The 21,045-nt window shown below is 35.9% G+C and overlaps 2 protein-coding genes across 6 annotated transcripts in view; one reads left to right on the top strand and one right to left on the bottom strand.

The window, feature by feature from the left end:
- cUnh11orf16 (chromosome Un C11orf16 homolog) overlaps window positions 1-21,045 on the bottom strand; it is a 237,177-nt gene that overhangs the window by 190,309 nt on the left and 25,823 nt on the right. The gene's annotated exons all lie outside the window — the stretch shown is intronic.
- The window catches only part of mgat4c (mgat4 family member C), a 138,748-nt gene continuing 135,507 nt past the window's right edge, over window positions 17,805-21,045 (top strand). For 2 of the 5 annotated variants that reach the window (XM_083552105.1, XM_083552106.1), the window contains exon 1: window positions 17,841-18,188. Coding sequence is in view for 2 of the 5 variants with exons in the window: in XM_083552103.1 (XP_083408229.1) it covers window positions 18,143-18,188 (46 nt within the window). In the remaining 3 variants the exon portion in view is untranslated. Of the gene's footprint in view, window positions 18,189-21,045 lie in introns of all 5 variants that reach the window. The other 3 variants (XM_083552103.1, XM_083552107.1, XM_083552104.1) reach the window with 3 other exon arrangements.

The following is a 21,045-nucleotide window of genomic DNA, read 5'->3' as shown; positions in this document are numbered from 1 at the left end:
ATGCTACATAAAATCTTTCCTAAAGAGAAAATACATACAGATATAGTCAGATATTTCCCCTGCTAAAAGAAATATTACATCTTTTTTACTTGCATCTAAACCCTGATGTCAAACATGCTTGGTTGGATGGCCTTGCTCGTAATGAAGTAGTCCTGGCAAGAGCATCGTTGATGCAGATTTTAGACAAATTTGGGCCAAGCAGCTGTTAATGGAACCGAACATTTCCAGTCAGCAGACTGCATATGGGTCATGTCTATAAAACAACATGCAACAATGGACTAGAAATGGCAAAAAAAAAATACAATAAAAAATATTTAATATATATTAGCAAAACATAACTTTTATTAATTATTATTTATCCTGTTTTGCTTGTATTTACCACTACATTTACCTTTTACATTTTAATTTTCATTTGCGGCATTAAGCAGGCGCCCTTGTCCAGAGCGACGTACAAAGTGCTTTGAGTCTCTAGCAATGAATAAATCTACACTGGTACACTAGATTACAAACTTAATATAAATATAACTCTTGAATTTTACAAAGCTACATAATTTTACTACATAAAATTATCTACTTCTGTTGATCTGTGGTATGCATCCAGGAATACTGACAAACATTATTATGACGTCTGTAGAGGCTGAACTCAGTTGCCTTTCAAGCTGCAGATACAGACATTAATAAACATATCATCACATAGTATAAGGAGCTATGTAAAGAGCATATACCTTGACCAGATTCATATACATCACCCTCCAGCTTGTATGCACAGAAGTCAAAGAGAAAGTGTTTTTTTTTTTTGACAAGAATATTTTGTTTCATAAATGTCATTTTGATTATTTGAGTTTAAACCTCTTCTGATCTGAGTATGTCACATTTTAGGTAAATATTGGGTCATCAGTGTACCTTATTGGGTTAGTTCTATATCTGTTTAGAACCAGGCCAGGATAAACTGGTATTTTGCATTGTCTATATATAACAGGCCATATATATATAAGAGTATAACAGTATAAGAGTATATTGTATGTATATAAATCCGCAGCAGATGCAAGCCGTTTTTGCAATTAATTTGGTGCCATTTACATGTGTTGCCATATATTGTGCCTTTCAGTGAACTTTTTTGTCAATAAATTTACAACCTTTTGTGGCAGTATTAGTTACACTCAATTCAGTAAACTCAAAAGATAACATTGCGGAGTCACAAAAATACAGTGTAGTTCAAATGTATTGTCTAAACCCAATAAGACATCTAACAATATTTAGGTTTAGGCTTCAACTTTACTTAAACTACCTATTAAGTGGATGAAGGTGAAGTTTGACATGTTCCCCTAAAAATGTCAAAATGTTTGTTGCAGTAATCTAATTAGATCTTGCTTTGATAAAGCGTAAGGCCTGCTAAAAGTGTGTTTATTTGCTATTTATGGTTATTTTAGACTCAGTACAATAAAATTGTATATGCATTTTACCCTCCCACTTCATACTTTCTTCTTTCATATTTGACTTCTGATCAGAATCACTGTTTTGCTTCACACTGGGGAATTTGGACCAATTATTTAGTACAGCATTAAGTTACAATGGAAAAAATGTCCACCACTGTTACCCCAAAACAAACAGGATATATTAAAAGCACTGGTTGAAGTAGTAAATAACCTGGACTGCAAATAAGATTGTGTTTTAGCATGTTGATAGCATGTATTACTGTCTGTCTGTCTGTCTGTCTGTCTGTCTGTCTGTCTGTCTGTCTGTCTGTCTGTCTATCTATCTATCTATCTATCTATCTATCTATCTATATCTATCTATCTATCTATCTATCTATCTATCTATCTATCTATCTATCTATCTATCTATCTATCTATCTATCTATCTATCTATCTATCCAAATTGTAATGGAAATCCTAAATATTCTCCCTTCAGAACACCAGAGGGTACCCTTGTCTGACCTGTCTCTGACTATTCCTCTTTAATCCTCCAAAGCACACCGTCTGCCAAGTGACTTTTGACTTTTTTTGCCAAGTGAGTTAAAATTGCACCCCTGTTTTACTCCTAAGCAACACTATTCATGGTCCATGTTTTCCGCTGTTCTTTGTTAAGGTATTATCTAACTAAATACTATGTAAGTGAGTGGTGTTCCCTGTAACCTTGTATTTTTGTTGTTGTTTGTTTGTTTTTGTTTGTTTGTTCCCCCCCCATAAACGTTACTGAGTCTTAGCCTTATTCTTTGTTCCTTTCCAGTGTTTGGTTATCTCTTGTTTTATTTTTACAAATAAAGTATTGCATTTGCATCCACTTCCTGCTCTCTTGGATCTTTACTTTGTCAGAATACCTTAACCAACACAGAATGCAGCAGAACTGTATCTGGCAGAATTTGGCCATCTTTTTAACCAGGGCCAACTCCAGATGGCAAAAGCAGCTTTTATAAACTCTAACTTGAACAATTGTTTCAGACAGTGGTAGGAGAGGTCAAGTCCTGATCAAGAACTCCTTAATATCAAATTGCGAATACTTTGAATATCTAACAATCTACAGTAATATTAAAGGTTTCAGAAAATCTAGAGATATCTCTGTGTGAAAGCTGTATGGAACGGTCAGAAACACTTGCAAAAAATTACTGTCTGCGAACACAGTTGGCTGTACCATCCAAAAATGAAAGTTAAAGCTCTATCATGCAAAGAAGAAGCCATGTGTGAACATGATCTAGAAATGCTGCCATCTTCTCTGGGCCAAAGCTAATTTAAAATGGATTGAGTCAAAGTGGAAATTGTTCCATCGTGAGACAAATCTAAATATGAAATTTTTTTGGAAACCATGTGCACCTCATCCTCCAGATTAAAGTGAAGAGAGAGCATATGGCTTTGTTAGCAGTATTCAGTTCAGAGGCTTTCATCTCTGATGGTATAGGTGTGTATAAGTGCCTATAGAATAGGCAGCTTGCACATCTGGAAAGGGACCATTAATGCTGAAAGGTATAGACGCATAATTCGTCAAGACAATGCTAAACCACATACTGCACTTATTAGAGTAAATGGCTTTGTAGTAGAAAAGTCTGAGTGCTGAACTAGCCTGCTTATAGTCCAGATCTTCCACTAATTGAAAAGATCTGGCATATCATGAATGAAAAATATGACAAAAAAGACCCTGGACTGTTGAACAGGTAGAATCCTGTATCAAACACAAATGGGAAGACATTCCTTCTTTCAAAACCCAGTGGTAAACATGGCCCTGTCAAATATATAGCCAACAAATATAAAATTACAATTTTTTTTGCTTGCACTTGTACATTTCCTCAGTTTAAACATTTAATATGTTCCTGTGTTCTATTGTTAAAACTAATTATGGGTTTATGAATTTGCAAATCACTGCATTCTGCTTTCATTTACATTTTACACAGTGTCCCAACTTATTTGAAATTGGTGTTGTACATTGATTATAAAATGCTACAAACATTTTAGCAAACCATTAGGTATATTACTTAACAATCCAATGCTGTATTGTGACTTTAAAGCTGAATACAAATAAAAATGATAAATGATTTGCAACTTTTCTCTGTTTTTCCCCTTTTTTAACTTTTCCTATAAATATGCCATTGGCTTTTTTAAATGGTGAAAGACACCACCTACATCAATTTTGTGTTCAGGTGGATAATGGCACACAGTTTGCATCATTTTGACACTCTGTAAATCATTCAGGAATGCCAGTTCCCTGTATATTGAGGTCATAGTGATTATGTAGGAGAAAACTCCAACCAGAACAGCTCCGCTTAGCCACAGTGTATTTATATACTGTGTTAACAGGAAGGCACATTAATTGCATAGCTGACTCAGACACTCAAACTGCATTCTAACACCTGCTTCTATGTAGCTGGAAGCCTTAATTTGCAGCACTACTAAAGGATATATTATTTTTGGGTACTAGTCTACCACAAGCTAATGGGGAAAAATGGCATTAGGTAAATTTTGTATAATTGATTTGATCTGTATACATATATTTACACCGCAGATTTGCAGGTGGAATTGTACAAAATTTAAAATGTCTATTTTTCACTCTAGATGTGTCAATCATCCAGAGTTGAAAAAATAAATTAAAAATTTTGTACAATTTCACCTGCAAATCTGCAAATCTCTCCATCACCTTCAGCTTTCTCCGCAGTTGTCAACTTGCTGTGTTTTTGGCTCGTTATTATGTTGGAAAAGCTGTCATTCTGCCCAGTTTCTGAAGGGAGGGCATCATGTTCTGCTTCAGAATGTCACAGTGTTGGAATACATGTTTCCCTCAATTAACCGCTCCCCAGTACCAGTAGCACTCGTGCAGCCCCAGACCATGATGCTACCACCACCATCACACATACTGGACATCATCTGACTATAGACCAAAGGACATAGATTCAGTAATTTATGCTCTTGGACAGGTTGTCTTCAGCAAACAGCTTCCGAACAGGTCTCCTTCTGGAACAATGACCATGCACACCAACTCGTTGCAACATACATATGGCCTGAGACTGACAAGCAAACCTTCTGCTTTTGGAAGCTTTAAAGCAATGCTGGCTGCATTCATGTGTCTGTTTTTTTAAAAAGCTTCCACACCTGATGCACAGCATGAGGACTCAACTTCTTTGATCAACCGTTGCAAAGCCTGTTCAGAGTGGAACCTGTCTTGGATAACCTCCAACTAAGCTTCAGGGTGTTACCGTTCTTCTTATAGCTTTAAAGATCTTAAATTTTTTTTTATTATTATTTTCTAAATAATTAAATCTGAATGATAAAATCAGGATGAATCTTTGTACTTTGACCAAATAATCAGATAACCTGGAGTCATAAATATCAGTGTTACTTATAGATGTGACTAACACAATAACAACATGGTACAATACAGCACTTCTTTATACAGAATATAAAGACATCTTGAAAATATTAAGAATATAATTTGTTCTGGAATGACAATGTTTTATATTAAAACTATGGACTGTTAATTCAGGTCACAGACAAAAAAATTTTAGTTGATAATTGCCTTAAAATATCATAAATTGCAGTAGCCTACTTAATTTCTACCCAGTTGAATAAAATTTATATTCTGAAACTTTTCAAACTCTTACACCTGTTTGCTTGAGAAGCTTTAATGAGGCTTATCCTCATTAGGATATGAGAATATCCTGTTGCCTAATTTGTGTTCTTTAATTATTATATTACTACTTTCACTAGGCAATTCTGGTCCACAAAAAAAGCACATTTCATCTGCTTTGAAAATATGGGATGGGAAAAATCTAGTCAGTTTTTTTCTGGTAACAGCGATGGATACTGTCATTGTTCTGCATGGACTGCAGCTTATTTCCTTTTATTAAGTGCACTACACTTATACTCTTATATGTGAGACAGCTTATAGAAATTGACAACATTTTGCAGCTTGCTAGATAAGATCACTGACTATAAGCAGTCAGAACTAGGGGGCAGTGGTGACTCAGTGTTCAGAATTCTGAGGTAGCAATAGGAAGATTATTAGTTAAAATTCCTGGGTTTCCAGAGAATACTATTGGGCTTTTGAGCAAAGACTATAATTTCTCTATGCAGATTTTTTTCTATTTCCATCTATGCTACAGATGTACCCTATTTAAAATGTAAACCACTTTGGACAAAACATTTGCCAAGTTTGAAGAGGTTTGAATGGGTCACTTAATTAGCAATGCTAATTACATATCCTACTTTATATCACACCGATAAAGGTTAAGAGTGTACTATTTTTATAGATAGTGGCCCTGCTTCTACAAGCCATGTCTAATTTTGGTTACTGTTTATGCACAGAGCATTTGTTTTTGTTTCAATAAAAGTAAATAATTACCCCAGTATTACTAAATGAGACATAAAATTATCTTCATGTAATTATTTATTTTGTTAGCTTCTATAAAGAGGTGAAAAATTATATACACCAAAAAAAGTGATTATCTATATAATGCACAAGTGAACTAACCTAAAAAAAATATTTCACACATTTATTTATTTATTTTTTGTCAACATCAACAAAAACAAACTTATATTCACTACATGGACAAACGTTTGTGGACACTTGACCATAACCCAAAATCTAACATCCCATTTCACATTTAATCTCCTTCACTCTTCTGAGAATATGGTGCACTAGATTTTGTAGTGTGCTTGTGAGGTCTGTGCTCCATCAGCCACAACTGTGTTAGAAAAGAATAGAGTAAGAAAGCCTGGGGTGCAGTCAGCATTCCAGTTCATCCCAAAAGGTGTTCAATAGCTTTGAATAGAGCTCTATATTTGCGACTCAAGACCTTCCAATTCAATCCATGTAAAGCATATTGCATACTGGAACAAGTTTGGATCTCCTAGTTCAAATGATGTAAAAACTTGCTACCAAGTTTTGCTACTTGCTGAAAAGTGCTACCACATCCAAAGGCATCCTACAATTGTATGCGTCCAATTCCCATTTGAGAAAGAACCACATATGGCTGTAAATTCAGATGTCTGAATTATGTTGTCCAAATAGTGATATATATCTAGCTTATAGTTAATAGTGATATATATATATATATATATATATATATATATATATATATATATATATATATATATATATATATATATATATATAAATATAATTTCTTCTTAATCTTAATATTTCTTTTAACATTTTACTAGGCGTACATATGTCCATACCTAACTATTCTTTTGATAATATGCATTATTCAACTTTTCAAATATTTATTTCAATTAAAATGCCCTTTACAGTTAATTCAGTTAATTGTGTGTGTGTGTGTGTGTGTGTGTGTGTGTGTGTGTGTGTGTGTTGATTTTTGTTTGTTGATGACTATTTTGCTTGTTTTGCTAATTGAGTTAATCATATACCTAATTAGAGGAGTAATTTCAGCAAACACTGAGATAATAATGGTTTCCTGCATTTGAGATTAAAAGGTGTGGATGTACATTTGGGTAATAGTATTGGTATTTTAAGCAAGGAATTTTAAGTACTGAAGACTTTCTGTCAATAATCAGGAGTAAATACAGTACAGTAGGAATTAATGTTCTAAAAAAACAATTGTTTTACTCTGGGTGACAATTGGGGGAACACTTGTCCCTAGAGTGCATATAGTGTACCATATGATGTAGCCAAATTTCAGTTTGTCAAAAACCGAAAAACTCCATATAGCCTGCAAATTGTGAAGCACCTAATGCAGAATTGTTATGCCTAGATGACTGAGTCACAGCATCTCCAAAACTGTAGCTCATGTGGGATGTTCCTGGTCTGCAGTGGTCAGTGTCTATTAAAAGTGGTCCAAAAAAGGAACAGTGTTAAACCGGAGACAGGGTCATGGGCACCCAATGCTCATTAATGCATGTGGGTAGAGAAGTCTGGCCTGTGTGGTCTGATCCAACAGTTGAGCTCCTGTAGCTCAAATTGCTGAAGAAGCTAATGCTGTTAATGCTTGACGGGTCAGGACTGTTTTGCCCACAAAAGGAGGACCAACACAATATTAGGCAGGTGGTCATAATGTTATGCCTGATCAGTGCCCATAATGTTGTCTTTTTGGTGTATATGTGTGTATATCTGTATGTATGTATGTCTGTATGCATGTATGTATGTATGTTTGTATGTATATATACACACACACACACACGCACGCATACACACACACACACACACACACACACACACACACACACACACACACACACACACACACACACACACACACACACAGGTTTTTCTACAGTTCTGCGGTAATTTCCATCAACTACACCTAAGGTAAAGTTTTTTATTAGTTTTAAAAGCAAGTTTACAAATTTCTGAACAAGCTGCTAGGCAGTGTTTTAATTTATTAATTTATGAATAAATTTTTACAGTTTCTAAATGAGAAGCAGAAAAATGCTTAGTTGAAAAAAACTATGACCATTTTCACTAACATCCTCCTTTAAAGCTCTTTTGGTATTTTCTAAATGTATCCTTAAAGCTTATATTGGGTCACACTCGTGAGAACAGGTGTAATGATATAACATATATCGTGATGCAAAATACATTTAAGGAAGACAAAATTGTAACTCTTTTGTAAAATAAAATAAAGTACATTCGAGGGCTTTCTCATCTGTAATAATTGGTGAGGTTGTATCAAGCTTTTCTTTTACATTTTGTTTATTTGGCTAACACTTTTATTCAAAGTGATTTATATAATTGAGCAGTCTAGGGTTAAAGGTCTTGCTCAAGAATCCAGCCATGGCTGTGTTGGGATTTGAGCTTGTTTGAATTAGTGTGAAATCACAAACTTTGAGCTGTAGTCTAGAGCTGCTGACCACTGAACCAACACTGCTGAGGTCTTTTAAAGCATGCAGGTGAAAACAATGCTTTAATGCAGAGTAAAACATCTGATCCGGGATCTTCTAAATAAGGTGGTCTCGGTTCAGCTCCAACCAAACTCTTGTGTGATTTGATTGCAACGACAAACCATTTGGCTCAGAACTTACTCAAATACATGATGTGTTTTGTGTGTTTATTTTGTGAGCTGCTGACTGGTGAAGTGCAAACTCTAAACAAACCTATTATGCTGCAAAAATGCCAGATGTTCTGGAGATTTGGAAGAATGGGTAAAAAGAGAAGATATAAATAATGTTTGATGTGCACACCAAAAAATATTAAATTAGCCCGTTATATATGTTGTGGAATTATACTAAATATGCTAAAACAAACCCCGTCTTTAAATATTTATTACAAAAAGAGCTTACAAAGTAAGTTTACAGTTGATATTAGAGTTTGAAATGGATTGGAGGTCTGCCCTGCAGTAGAATTTCTTTAACACTTTATATAGCAACAGCACTAAAGAAGGCTTGCGTGTGTGTGTGTGTGTGTGTGTGTGTGTGTGTGTGTGTGTGTGTGTGTGTGTGTGTGTGGGTGTGTGTGTGTGTGTGACAAGAGATATAAAACAAGACGTACAATTCCCTCTTATCATGAGACACTTTATTTTTCACCCATGATCAGTTGTTTCATAAGTTAACGTATAGTAAATAAATTTTTCATTACAATTATCACCAACTCAATATTCTCTGAATGATTTTTGTGGTGGCTGATGCTGAAAAGATTCTCAATTGTATCAACCCCTGCTTAAAAATATGGTTATAATATGAATTGTAATGGTTTTTATTGAACCTGTAATGGTCCCAGTAGGCCTCCACTGGTCTTTTTTTTTTTTATTCTGGTCGTGCCATGTTATGTGTAGGGACCAAATGAACACCATTGTGCAATGCATAGAAAACATGTCGGTATCTCCTAGACACCAGTAGGGATCATAAAAACATTATTAAACACAGATTCAAATATTGGTTTTATTTTTTCTTTGCGTGTGTTTTGTTTTTATGAAAGTGATGTAATAATTTGCACAAACACAATAACTTCCTAATATAAACAATTAGGGAATGTTTTTTAATGGTTAAATGGTTTAGATTGTATGTAATGCTATTTGTAGTAAAACCATTTCATTTTTTGTAATTTAGAATGATAACTCAGATATTTAAATTCATTCAAATGAAGAACAAGCTCAAATAAAATACTAAACTAAGATGTCTTTTTTATGTAGTCGTCAGTGTATGCATGATGCAGCAGGAGGTGCAATACCACTTTCAGGGTTAACTTTTAATTATTTCTGTTCACATATGTGATCATAAGTTTCACTGTTTTTCTTATAAGTATTCAAAATATTCTGACAATCCCATATTTGCGGATTACATACCCTTTAATCCCCAGCCCATGATCCTGTCACATAATTATCAATCATGAACATAAACAAACATGATGCTTGTTCAAAGATCTCTAGATTACTGGTTGTGTTGGCTAGATGTGTTCACAATCACCCACACTATAAATCACTAAAAATAACTCAGCAAAACAAACCATCTTTGCAAAATCTTGTTCCAACATTGCACTTGTAAAATGCACCTTTTGCTTTCTATGGTTTTGCTTCATTGTTTTGACCCTGCCTGTTTATTGTTTTCTTATTTATCTTGCTTACTTTTATGCAGGATTGCCAATGGCCTCGCCTAACGCCTGTCTATTGTTCTGAGTATCGACCAGCCCTTTTGTTTTCTTTGACTGGGTGGATTTTCATAAAATCCATAACTAGCACCTGCGTATGCTTGGTCTCATACATTACATACATAAAATAATGTATAAGAATTTTATACAAGTGAAACTAGAATTGTTTAGTGCTTTTTATATTACACATGCACACGCACCTGTGCGCGCACACACACACACACGCACACACACACGCACACACACACACACACACACACACACACACACACACACACACACACACACACACACACACACACACACACAGTACTGTGTAAAAGCAAAAAATGCTGTAAGAATGTAGGAAGTAAGAATGCTTTCATATATTTTAATTGTTTAATTAAGAATAAAGTAAACAAACAGAAGAAAACTCTAAATATTAACAATATTTGGTACTATGCTATGATTTTTAATTCTCATACTTGCATGGGATATAGGATCAGAGTCAGGTGTATGATTAATCAATTATACCATGGGGGTGCTAATGATCACCAATTTCATATGTAGGTTGAAACACAGTCATTAGGTAAAACAGAAACAGCTGTGTAGGAGGATTAAAAACTGAGTGAGGAACAGCCTAACTCTGCAACTAAGGTGAGGTTGGTTGAGACAGTTTCATGTCACAGGTCATACCGCATGGTAAGACTGAGCACAGCAGCAAGGCACAAGGTAGTTATACTGCATCAGCAAGGGCTCTCTCAGACCAAGATTTCAAAGCAGACTGGGGTTTTAAGATGTGCTGTTCAAGCTATTTTGAAGAAGGGGCAAAAAAAATGGGCAATTTTAAGTATAGTAGACACATGAAAGACACATCACTTTCCTTTCACATCATATGTACATCAGTGCCATCAGCAAAGAACTGGCAGAAAAAAGTGAGACCCAGGTATATCTACTTTTTGGAGAAGTCTGGCTAAAAGTGGTCTTCATGGAAGAATTGTGGCCAAAAATTCATACTACGGATGTGGAAACAAGTGACTCAGCTATGCACCAGGACAAATGGAACTAGGGTAAAGAAAAATGCAAGCCTATATGCTCTGGACTGGTTAATCAAAATTGTAATATTTGACTGTAGCAAAAAGCGAGTGGTACAATATTGTGTTTCTGCAGGCAACAGTAAAGCATGGTGGCGGTTCTCTGCATGTTTGGGGCTGCATTTCTGCAAGTGGAGTTGGAGATTTTTTAGGATTATTGGTGTCCTTTATTCTGTGAAATACAGGCAATAGGGAGGCAATTGATTGGCCCAAATTGTATTCTGCAACAGGTAAACAACCACAAACATACAGCTAATTTAATTGAGGACCACCTTCAATGTGGACTGATGTTTACAACATTATCAAGTCTGTCTGGCATTACATGAAGAGACAGAAGGATTTGTGGCAGCCTACGACTTCTATGGTTAGGTCTAAGATTTTTGGAACAACCTACCTGCATAGTTTCAGCAAAAACGATGTGCAAATGTACCTAATGTAATTAAGAATTAATGCTATTTTGGTGTTCATGCTAAATATTCATTTGATTTGTATTTCTTTCTGTTCATTCACTTTCCATTTTGTTAATCAATAAATACAAACAATGAACATTTATTTTTTTTAAAGCATTCTAAGTCTTCATTTTTACAGTATCTATACACCAACCAAGCATTACATTATGACCACTGATCAGGCATAACATTATGACCACCTGCCTAGTATTGTGTTGGTTCCCCCTTTTGCTGCCAAAACAGTCCTGACCCGTCAAGCATTGACAGCATTAACTTTTTTAGCAATTTGAGCTACAGAAGCTCATTTGTTGGATCAGATAACACTGCCGATAATCCTGCCGCCATTTTAACACTGTTTCTTCTTTGAACCACTCTTGACAGATACTTACCACTGCAGACTGGAAACATCCATTACACCCACCTCAAATCCTTACGCTTGCGCATTTTTTCTGCTTCTAACACATCAACAGTAAGGACAAAATGTTCACTTGCTGCCCAAAATATACACAAACGTAAGAATGAATGTAAAAGTGATTTAATCCGTTCCGAAACTTGATTCGATCGCTTATTTCTGCCCTTAAGTTTGCTCGTGCCTTCGAAATTTGCTCGCAAAATCGGGTAAAATTTTGTGAGCAAGGTCGCTCGTTTTTCCGTTTGCTCGTACTATTAGTTGCTTGTACAATAGGTTTTTACTGTATACCCGTTTTTTGGTGCATGCTTCTACCTTGTCTGTTTCCCAAGGCTAATAAATGTCCTGTCTGTATTTTGGTTTTCGACTCTTGATCCTAGCGTGACATAGCTAGTGGTCATAATGTTATGCCTTTTCTGTGTTTTCTTGTTTATATATGTAAACATGCTAAATGGCAAAAAACATACAAGAATTCAACAGTAAATGTTTGGAAGAGATTAGTTCAAATTGGACATTTTTGGCTCTAACAGAAGAATTTATGTAACACAGAGGACAGAACAGTAGATGTTACACACCCACAGTCAAACATGGAGGTGGAATCTTAATGGTTTTGGGTTCTTTTTAAGCATGGAATGTTGCAGAAATATTAATGAGAAAGGAAAACTAAACCAAAATGCAACCATTCCATACTTCAGCACCATGCAATTCCTTCTGTAGTCAAGTCAAGTCAAGTTTATTTCTATAGCTCTTTTCACAAAAGTAAAAACTAGGGCACTATTAGGTCAACTAGGGCAAATTTGAATTAACTTTTCAATATAACAATATAATGAGCCGACGCCTACGTCCTAGCTCTGTAAGTGTTATTTGGAGTGAAAACAGTTGGTTTGACTGTTATCCATTATGGAATGGCCTGCTCAGTCACCGCACCTAAATCCTACTTAACTGCTCTGGGATTAACTGGATCGTAAGATCAGAAAGGAATACTCAACTACACAACACCTTTTATTTTATTTTTTTTTACAAAGTTTTGCAAGAGGCAAAGTATTTCAGCTTAATATTTGGAGAAACTAACTGTTCAAAAGCCAAGAGGGTTAAATGCTGTCATTAATGCTAAGAGAGGATTTTTCAGTAAAAATATAGTTTAACATTTGTACAATTATAAAAGAAGAAACATGCATGGGTCTCTCAAAGACAACTAAAGACTTTCTAAATTTTACATAACACACATACCAGTAGATACATAGTTTTAATATTATTGTAGTGTAGTCCAGGTGTAAAAATCAACATCTATTAGATTGCAACAGTGTTTAACTGTTAAACCTAACATTCTTTTGTTTAATTTGGTTATGCTTTTGGGTAATGCAAAAATATAGTGTAATAACACAAAAGAGCCTGAATTATGTGTTATATTTTATGACACGTAAAATATAAAATCTGAAAATAAGAAATGCACTGTAACTGTAAATGTAACTTATCTGGTTTGAAAAAAGATAAACTACTCTAAGTGGTGTTGGCATTTAAAGATCTCTAGACATGATAGATTTTTTTTCTTTCTCTCCTTTTTTCACATAGCCTACATTTTAGCAATGTGTTCTATATGGATAGAAAATGGAACAGCATTTTCCAAACCATTTTTCAAACCATGTCCTCTTCCTCAGGGTTTAAATTAAGATGTAGGTGATGTAGGACCTCTGCTTCTTTCATGATTGGTGACAATGAAGGTTAATATTGAATGGAACTTTTATCTCTAATATCATGTAAATATAATTAGATATTCAGATTTGCCTAAGGGCTTAGTTTAACTGACAACAAACAGACTACATGGTCAGACCATTAATTTTCTCTTTGAGTTTTCATTTGATTTTATGTTTGTTTAACAAGAATTGGAAGGTGAGAGAATGCCTGAGGAATGAAGAAGGAGTGTGCTGGTACCAACTTTTAAGAATAAGGGAGATGTGCAGACCTGCAGTATATACAGGGAAATAAAGTTGATCAGTCACACCATGAATTTATGGGAAAGAGTTTTGGAAGCCAGGCTGAGAGAATAGGTGACTATCTGTGAGTATGGTTGCATGCAGAGGAAGAGCACCACAGATGCATTATTTGCTTTGAGAATGTTGATGGAGAAGTATAGAGAAGGTCAGAAGGAGTTGCATTGTGTGTTTGTGGATTTAGAGAAAGCATATGACAGGGTGCTTAGAGAAAAGTTGTGGTATTTTATGAGGAAGTCTGGTGTGTCAGAGAAGTATGTGAGGGTGGTGCAGGACCTGTATGAGGATAGTGTGACAGCAGTGAAGTGTGCAGTAGGAACGTCAAACTGGTTTCAGGTGGAGGTTGGACTGCATCATGTATCGGCTCTGAGATCTTTCCTGTTTGCAGTGGTGATGGACAGGTTGACGGACGAGGTCAGACATGAGTATCAATGGACTTTGATGTTTACGGATGATATTGTGATTTGTGGTGAGAGTAGGGACTAGTTTGACAAGAGCCTGAAGAGGTGGAGGTATGTGCTGGAGAGAAGGGGAATGAAAGTCAGTAGGAGTAAGACAGAGTACATGTATGAGAATGAGAGGGAGGGCAATGGAGTAGTGCAGTTGCAGGGAGAAGAGGTGATGAAGGTGAATGAAATGTAGGTACCTGGGGCGAACAGTGCAAAGTAATGGAGATTGTGTTAGAGAAGAAAAGAAAAAAGTGCAGGCAGGGTGGAGTGGGTGGAGAAGAGTGGCAGGAGTTATCTGTGATAGAACTGAATATGCAAAAGTGAAAGGGAAGGTTTATAGACCTGCTATGTTTTATGGTTTAGAAACAGTCAAGTCAAGTCAAGTTTATTTCTGAACAATGTTTTATTTTGTAAAATTACTGGCTCCTCTCTGCCGGTTCCCTGGTGGTCTAGTGGTTAGGCTTCGGCGCTCCGGGCACCGCTGCCCGGGTTCGATTCCCGGTCAGGGAACCTAACCCAGCCATTAGGGTTGAACAAGCCAGTGCTCTTTTAGTGCACGTCCCAAGTCCAGATAAATAGGGAGGATTGAGTTATGAAGGGCATCCAGCGTAAAAACATCTGCCAAATCGAACATGCGAATCATGAATACAGATTATTCCCTGTGGCGACCTCTAATTGGAGAAGCCGAAAGATAGTATAACCGGATTCTCTCCACCAAATCTGTCTATGATCACTCTTGATGCATGTCATGATGCCTTGGTCACATGTCTTACCTACATTCGCTACCTTCTTAAAGGGGCTGCTTAGCTAAATTCAAACTCCAAAGCTAGCAAAATGAACGAAAAACAACACAGTGGATTCACGTTTATTATTATATTTAGAAAATACCATTTTATTTTGTTGTATTTATCCTCCACACCTTAAAGGGCGGTCCGTGAAAAAATTGTCCGCCATTAAACCGGTCCGTGAAAATATTCTCTGACATTAATCCGGTCCATGACGCAAAAAAGATTGGAGACCACTGATGTAGAGGACAGACCCCGCTGTGGCAACCCCTAACAGGAGCAGCCAGAAAAAAGTTTTATTTTATGTAGGCTTTTAAAAGTGTCAAGGTATTATAGATTGTTTAAAGACAATTATCCATTATACAGTAAACAAATCAATGGTTTTTCTCATCTTCTAAAATCTTGTTAAACAACCTGGTCAAAAACTCCACTGGCATCTGTCCTAAACATCTCCATGCTTCTACCGGTATGTCATCTGGTCCAACCAACTTTCCACTCTTCATCCTCATAATCGCTGCTCTCACTTCCTCCTTACTAATCCTATCCACTTCCTGCTTCACAATCTCCACACCATTCAACCCACTTTCCCTCATTTTCCTCATTCATCAGCTGCTCAAAATACTCCATCCATCTTCTCAACACACTCTCCTCACTAGTCAACACATTTCCATCTCCATCCTTTATTGCTCTAACTTGCAGCACATCCTTCCCAGCTCGGTCCCTCTGCCTGGCCAATCTGTATAAATCCTTTTCTCTTACCTTAGTGTCCAACTTTTCATACAGCTTCTCATATGCCTATTCCTTGGCTTTCACCACATCCTTCTTTACGTGCTGCCGCATCTCCTTGTACTCCTGCCTACTTTTCTCATCACTCTGCTGATCCCAATTCTGTTTTGTCAACCTCTTTCTCCTTTTGCTCTCCTGCACGTTTATGTTCCACCACCATGTCTCTTTGTCTTCCTTTCTATTTACAAATGTCACACCAAGTACCTTTCTAGCTATTTCTAGCTATGTAATGTAGTATGCATCTTTATCTCAGCTCAGAAGTCCTGAAGTCTTAAACAGGAAAGTAGGTTTCTTAAAGTGCTCTGTACCAAGTGAAATGTATCATTGCTTCATAGACTTTGCTTTTTCTAGATCAGAATTAATGCAAAAATCGAGATTAGTTTGGCAAACTCGCACAGATCATTTTCACTATTTAGTGACCACCAGCTTGACCAGTTAAACACTTTAAGTTTACAGTTGAGGGTGTTTATTTAAATTGAGTTGTATAGCAATAAAAAAAAAAAAAACACAAATAGTCATAAAGAATTTGCAATCTTCAGTGAGAAAGCTAGAGGTAACAGTAGCAAGGGAAAAACTCCCTGAGAGGAGTTCAGAAACCAGAAAACCAGACTCAAAAGGGAACTCATCCTATTCTGGGCAAGCCTGGGTAGTAACATTTTGTATCATTATTCATCTAAAAATGTATGCTGTAAAGGAAAATACACTCCTGAGCAAAAAAATGGGCCAAGCCCCAAAAGGCAAATATTAAGCTTTTAATGGTCTTAAACACAAATCATTGCTTAAAAATTAGCAAGAATTAAACAAATGCACCCCGAGGCCACCTGTGCCACCATTTGCAAAAATAGTTTTTTTCTCATATTATTTTCTTGTGTGTGTGTGTGTGTGTGTGTGTGTGTGTGTGTGTGTGTGTGTGGAGGGGTGTGTGGGGTGGGGCTTTCTTTTATATATATATATATATATATATATATATATATATATATATATATATATATATATATATATATATATATATATATATACGTATATATGTGAATGCAAGTTATTTTATATAGTCTTCTTGTATTAGTAAAATCTATACAGTTATTTTTTAAGTATTGCAGATTTTCTCAACAATAAGACAATTATTTACAACATTTTGCCATTTTGCGACTGTTTTATTTTTTGGCCTAGGAGTGTAATTTTTGGCCTAGGAGTGTGTTTTCAAGATGATCAGTATGAACATTGTGGTCTTCGTGAATTAAGTCTACAGCACTGATGTTACTAAGCTAGTTAATCACTGTTTTCAGAAATCTTCAGGGTATCAAGTTGGACCATCCACAAATGAGTCAGAATTACTGAAATATCTTTAATATGGTTATTTGTATTTAGTATTTGCTGCTATTCGATTCAAATAATCCAAATTTATTTAAGCTATGTACTCATTAAGCTTGAAATAGTCTTATTTTAAGTATTTATTTTATGAAAGAACCACAATTATTGTACATGCTAATAGCGTAAGAAAAATACAAGCATGAAATAAGTAATAATGTCCAGAATAGCCCTATATTTGGTTTATTGTAATCTTCTAATTGGAAATACTAAACTTCAGTTGAGTATTTTCACTTGCTAAGACTTATGCATTATGTGCAGAAGTAGAAGAGGTATCCGGATGAATCAGTGGGTTAGTGACAGAAGTCATCACTTTGTGACAGTATGCATTACTATTAACCATTTACAAGCATAATTGCACACAACATTGTTACATACATTTTATTTCTTTTTTTATAAAGTAAATCTGTGTGAGATTAGTGTTCTTTAAAAGCAGCTGAATGGTAGTGGCTGCTCAGGCATTGTGGCTGCTGTATTGTCTCAGTCAGCAGCAGGCTGTAAGGAACAAGCCCACCACCATAACACACTCCTATTACAACATGTAGTCTGTCACGTGCGGGTTTTTATTCTGCATTCCTACTCGAAACGCTCGAGCTGCTGTTGTTGCATTTTGGGTTGTTGTTATTGTTTTTTCAGGATGTCGGTGTAGCACAGGAAAGGGAGGTGGGAGACCGGTACCAAATTTCTCCGCGTGATTTATTGACGTTTGGTCGATCGCTGCTGAAGCATCTTTTTTATCTGCTGCTGTCTGCCTCGGGAAGCGCACAGACCAAAAAAAAAAAACGCACGAGCGGGGAAGTTAAAACATGCCAGTCCCGATTTCTCCCGAAATCTCAACGAGCTGCTTGGACGGTAAGAGCGACACTTACTTTACAGTGAAATGCTTTACGTTATAATCAGTGCACGGTGGGATTTCCGTGTAGTTTTTGCTCCAGACCGACTCGCGATATTCAGCTGTAAAGGCAGTCCAAATAACCACATGCATCTAGTGCACGGCTGCAGCGCGTGAATCTGTTCCAACTGATTTATTATTATTATTATTATTATTATTATTATATTTTTAATTCTCTAAAAATCTCTGATTTCATGTTTGCATGTGTTTCAGAAGGAACAGGCGTTTCTCTGGCATTTCCTATGACTTAAACAGTATGTGCACATAAACAGTCGACATATGCATTAAGAAAACAAGACCTCACTACTTCAATACAGCTCGGTTTGCACGCGAAATATTGATTATACCTATTTTTTTTTTTTAATCGAGTTAGTCCAGGGTGATGCACAGTTTTTGTTTTGGGATGTTAAACCGGACTATATGGATGAGTCATACAGAACTCTGTAGAGAAGCTTTTATTTCTGTGACTTTAACTCAGGCTTGTCATAACTAATGCATTACTGTTCTATAATAAGATGAGAAGCAGTTTTTTTCAAATAACTAAACTAAAACATGGTCTACCTGTAGCTGCTTATTAACTCAAATGTCTTTTGAGTTTTTGATGAGCTCGTAAAACTAATGAAAGCAGGCATCAGACCATGGAAATTGGCTTGAGAAATACTCCCCTGGGTCTGTCATGGTCCTAATAACACTATACAGTGTTCACTGTAAAAAAAAAAAAAAAAAAGTTTTATTTTTAGACAGTTTGACATGTTCTTCACCCTTGGAGTGTTCTATAGAAGTGCTTCCCCTTGTGGTAACTCGTTGCAATGTTAACTATTATATATATATATATATATATATATATATATATATATATATATATATATATATATATATATATATATATATATATATATATATATACTCTGTAATTTTTTTGATCTCATTCATTTTCACCTAGACCTTTTTCTATTATAAGTCCATTTCTGGACGCTTATGTTAGAAGAATATGGAAAAAGCTATTTAAATATGGACTCTTCATATGTCTGTATATTTTCATGCAATACATTTTGCTGTATTACTGTATGTAGACTAAAATGAATTCCTTTAAATGTTTATGAAGCTTTTTTTTTTATATCTTAAATATCTTGGTCAGGAGGGATATCAGGTTTGCAACAACACAAACCATTTAACAATCAGTAAAATACTTGTTTTAATGGCACCAGCAGTTCACAGTTCTCTTTTGTGTATTTGTTTTGCACTCTAAAGCGGTGACAGAGAGACATCACCACAACACATAATACCATGACACATAAAGAGAGTCACTGTTAGTGTAAGTAAAACCTAGCTTAAAAAAAATAATATTTCAGATCACTAATTAGCTGGTTAGGAGCAGATGGACTAACGGCAGCTAATGAACACAGCATTTCTCAGCATGCTAACTGAAGTGGTGTTGGCTTTAATAATCTCCAAATAAGATCGTTATTATTTAAAAAAGATAATTGTTAGTCAAACTGCTAGATGGACAGAAGGATAAATGAGTGGAGGTAGTAAGGATTGCTTGAGTATGAATATGAATATGAGTAGTATGATGGCATAAATTCAAATTCTTTAAGAATCAAGAGTGCAGTACATTACTATGGCAAGCACCAGAAGTACTCTTAGCCAGCCAAATTTATAAAGCATAAATGAATCTTTACATTACGTATGTGCCTATAAGAATAGTATTTAAAATGTGATCATGCTTTCATGAAAAGCATGTGCCATGCACTTAGAAACAAAATGCATAATTAAGGTTTATTATAAAGCTTCACTCAGCTCTGTGTTGTCCAGAGGTGAAGTGAAGACCATCAAATCCACTGAGGGCAGCTTTCATTATAAGAAGACAGGGACATGCTGTACCTTTTGCTTTTGCCCTTGCCCTGTCCCAGACAGCTGGAATTTGGATGTCAGAGTTGAGAATGTGAAATGTACTCTGCTGGAAGCTTTGCTCCTGCAGGAATTAAAAATGTGCAAGACCTTTACATGAATGTAGAATATTAAAAGCATTAAGAAGATCTGTGCCTTTGCAATGGTATTGTGATTTAAAAATTCAATAATATGTGGCTTTTTTCTTCTTTCAATTAGACACATTTGTAATCTATTACAATACATAAGACCCTGACATGCTTTTAGCCTTGGCCTCCTCCAAACAGTTGCTCTGATACCTCATGCACATCTTCGCATTAGTGCCTTTTGTTAAAGAGAGTGAATAGAGTCAGACTTAAAAAAATTAAAGAAAAAATCATTATTTGACGGGCAGTAACACACGGAAACGTAGCATCACAACGCACTGTTGTTAATAAGGTGCCAGTAAATAAAATGGAACATGCTGGCCAAGGTGAACCACCATATCTGCTATTGCATCGACATGGATCATTGATTTCCTCTTTATATGTTAAGAAAGCGCCGCCAGAATAGTTGTTATTCTGCTATTAACCTATACATAGCGCACTCTCTGGTTATGACATCGGAAATTATGAAATTGCTTTCTTGAGCAGCTTTTTTTTCCGTCACTCTATTTCGAGCAAGTGATTTAACAAGGGCAAGGTGGTGTCTGCTTGCGTAGGAGTTCTGCTGTAGCGCTGCTGGTGTGATGCTTGCAAAAGCCCTAATTGTGTCTGTCTTCCTCTCAGTAAATGGCGAAATTACCTTTTCCACAGGGCTCTCGACGTAGGTGAATTGAATTTTCCCTGCATGAGGAAGCAGTTTAAAGAGCCACAGTTTTTTGGCAGCATGATGTTTGATGAATGCAAGCAGAGATGATGGAAGGAAGAGTCACGGTGCAGTCATGAG

This window comes from Silurus aristotelis (genome assembly GCF_946808225.1).
Source record: "Silurus aristotelis genome assembly, chromosome: 10".
Classification (NCBI taxonomy): domain Eukaryota; kingdom Metazoa; phylum Chordata; class Actinopteri; order Siluriformes; family Siluridae; genus Silurus; species Silurus aristotelis.
This window is presented reverse-complemented; position numbering and strand designations above follow the sequence as displayed.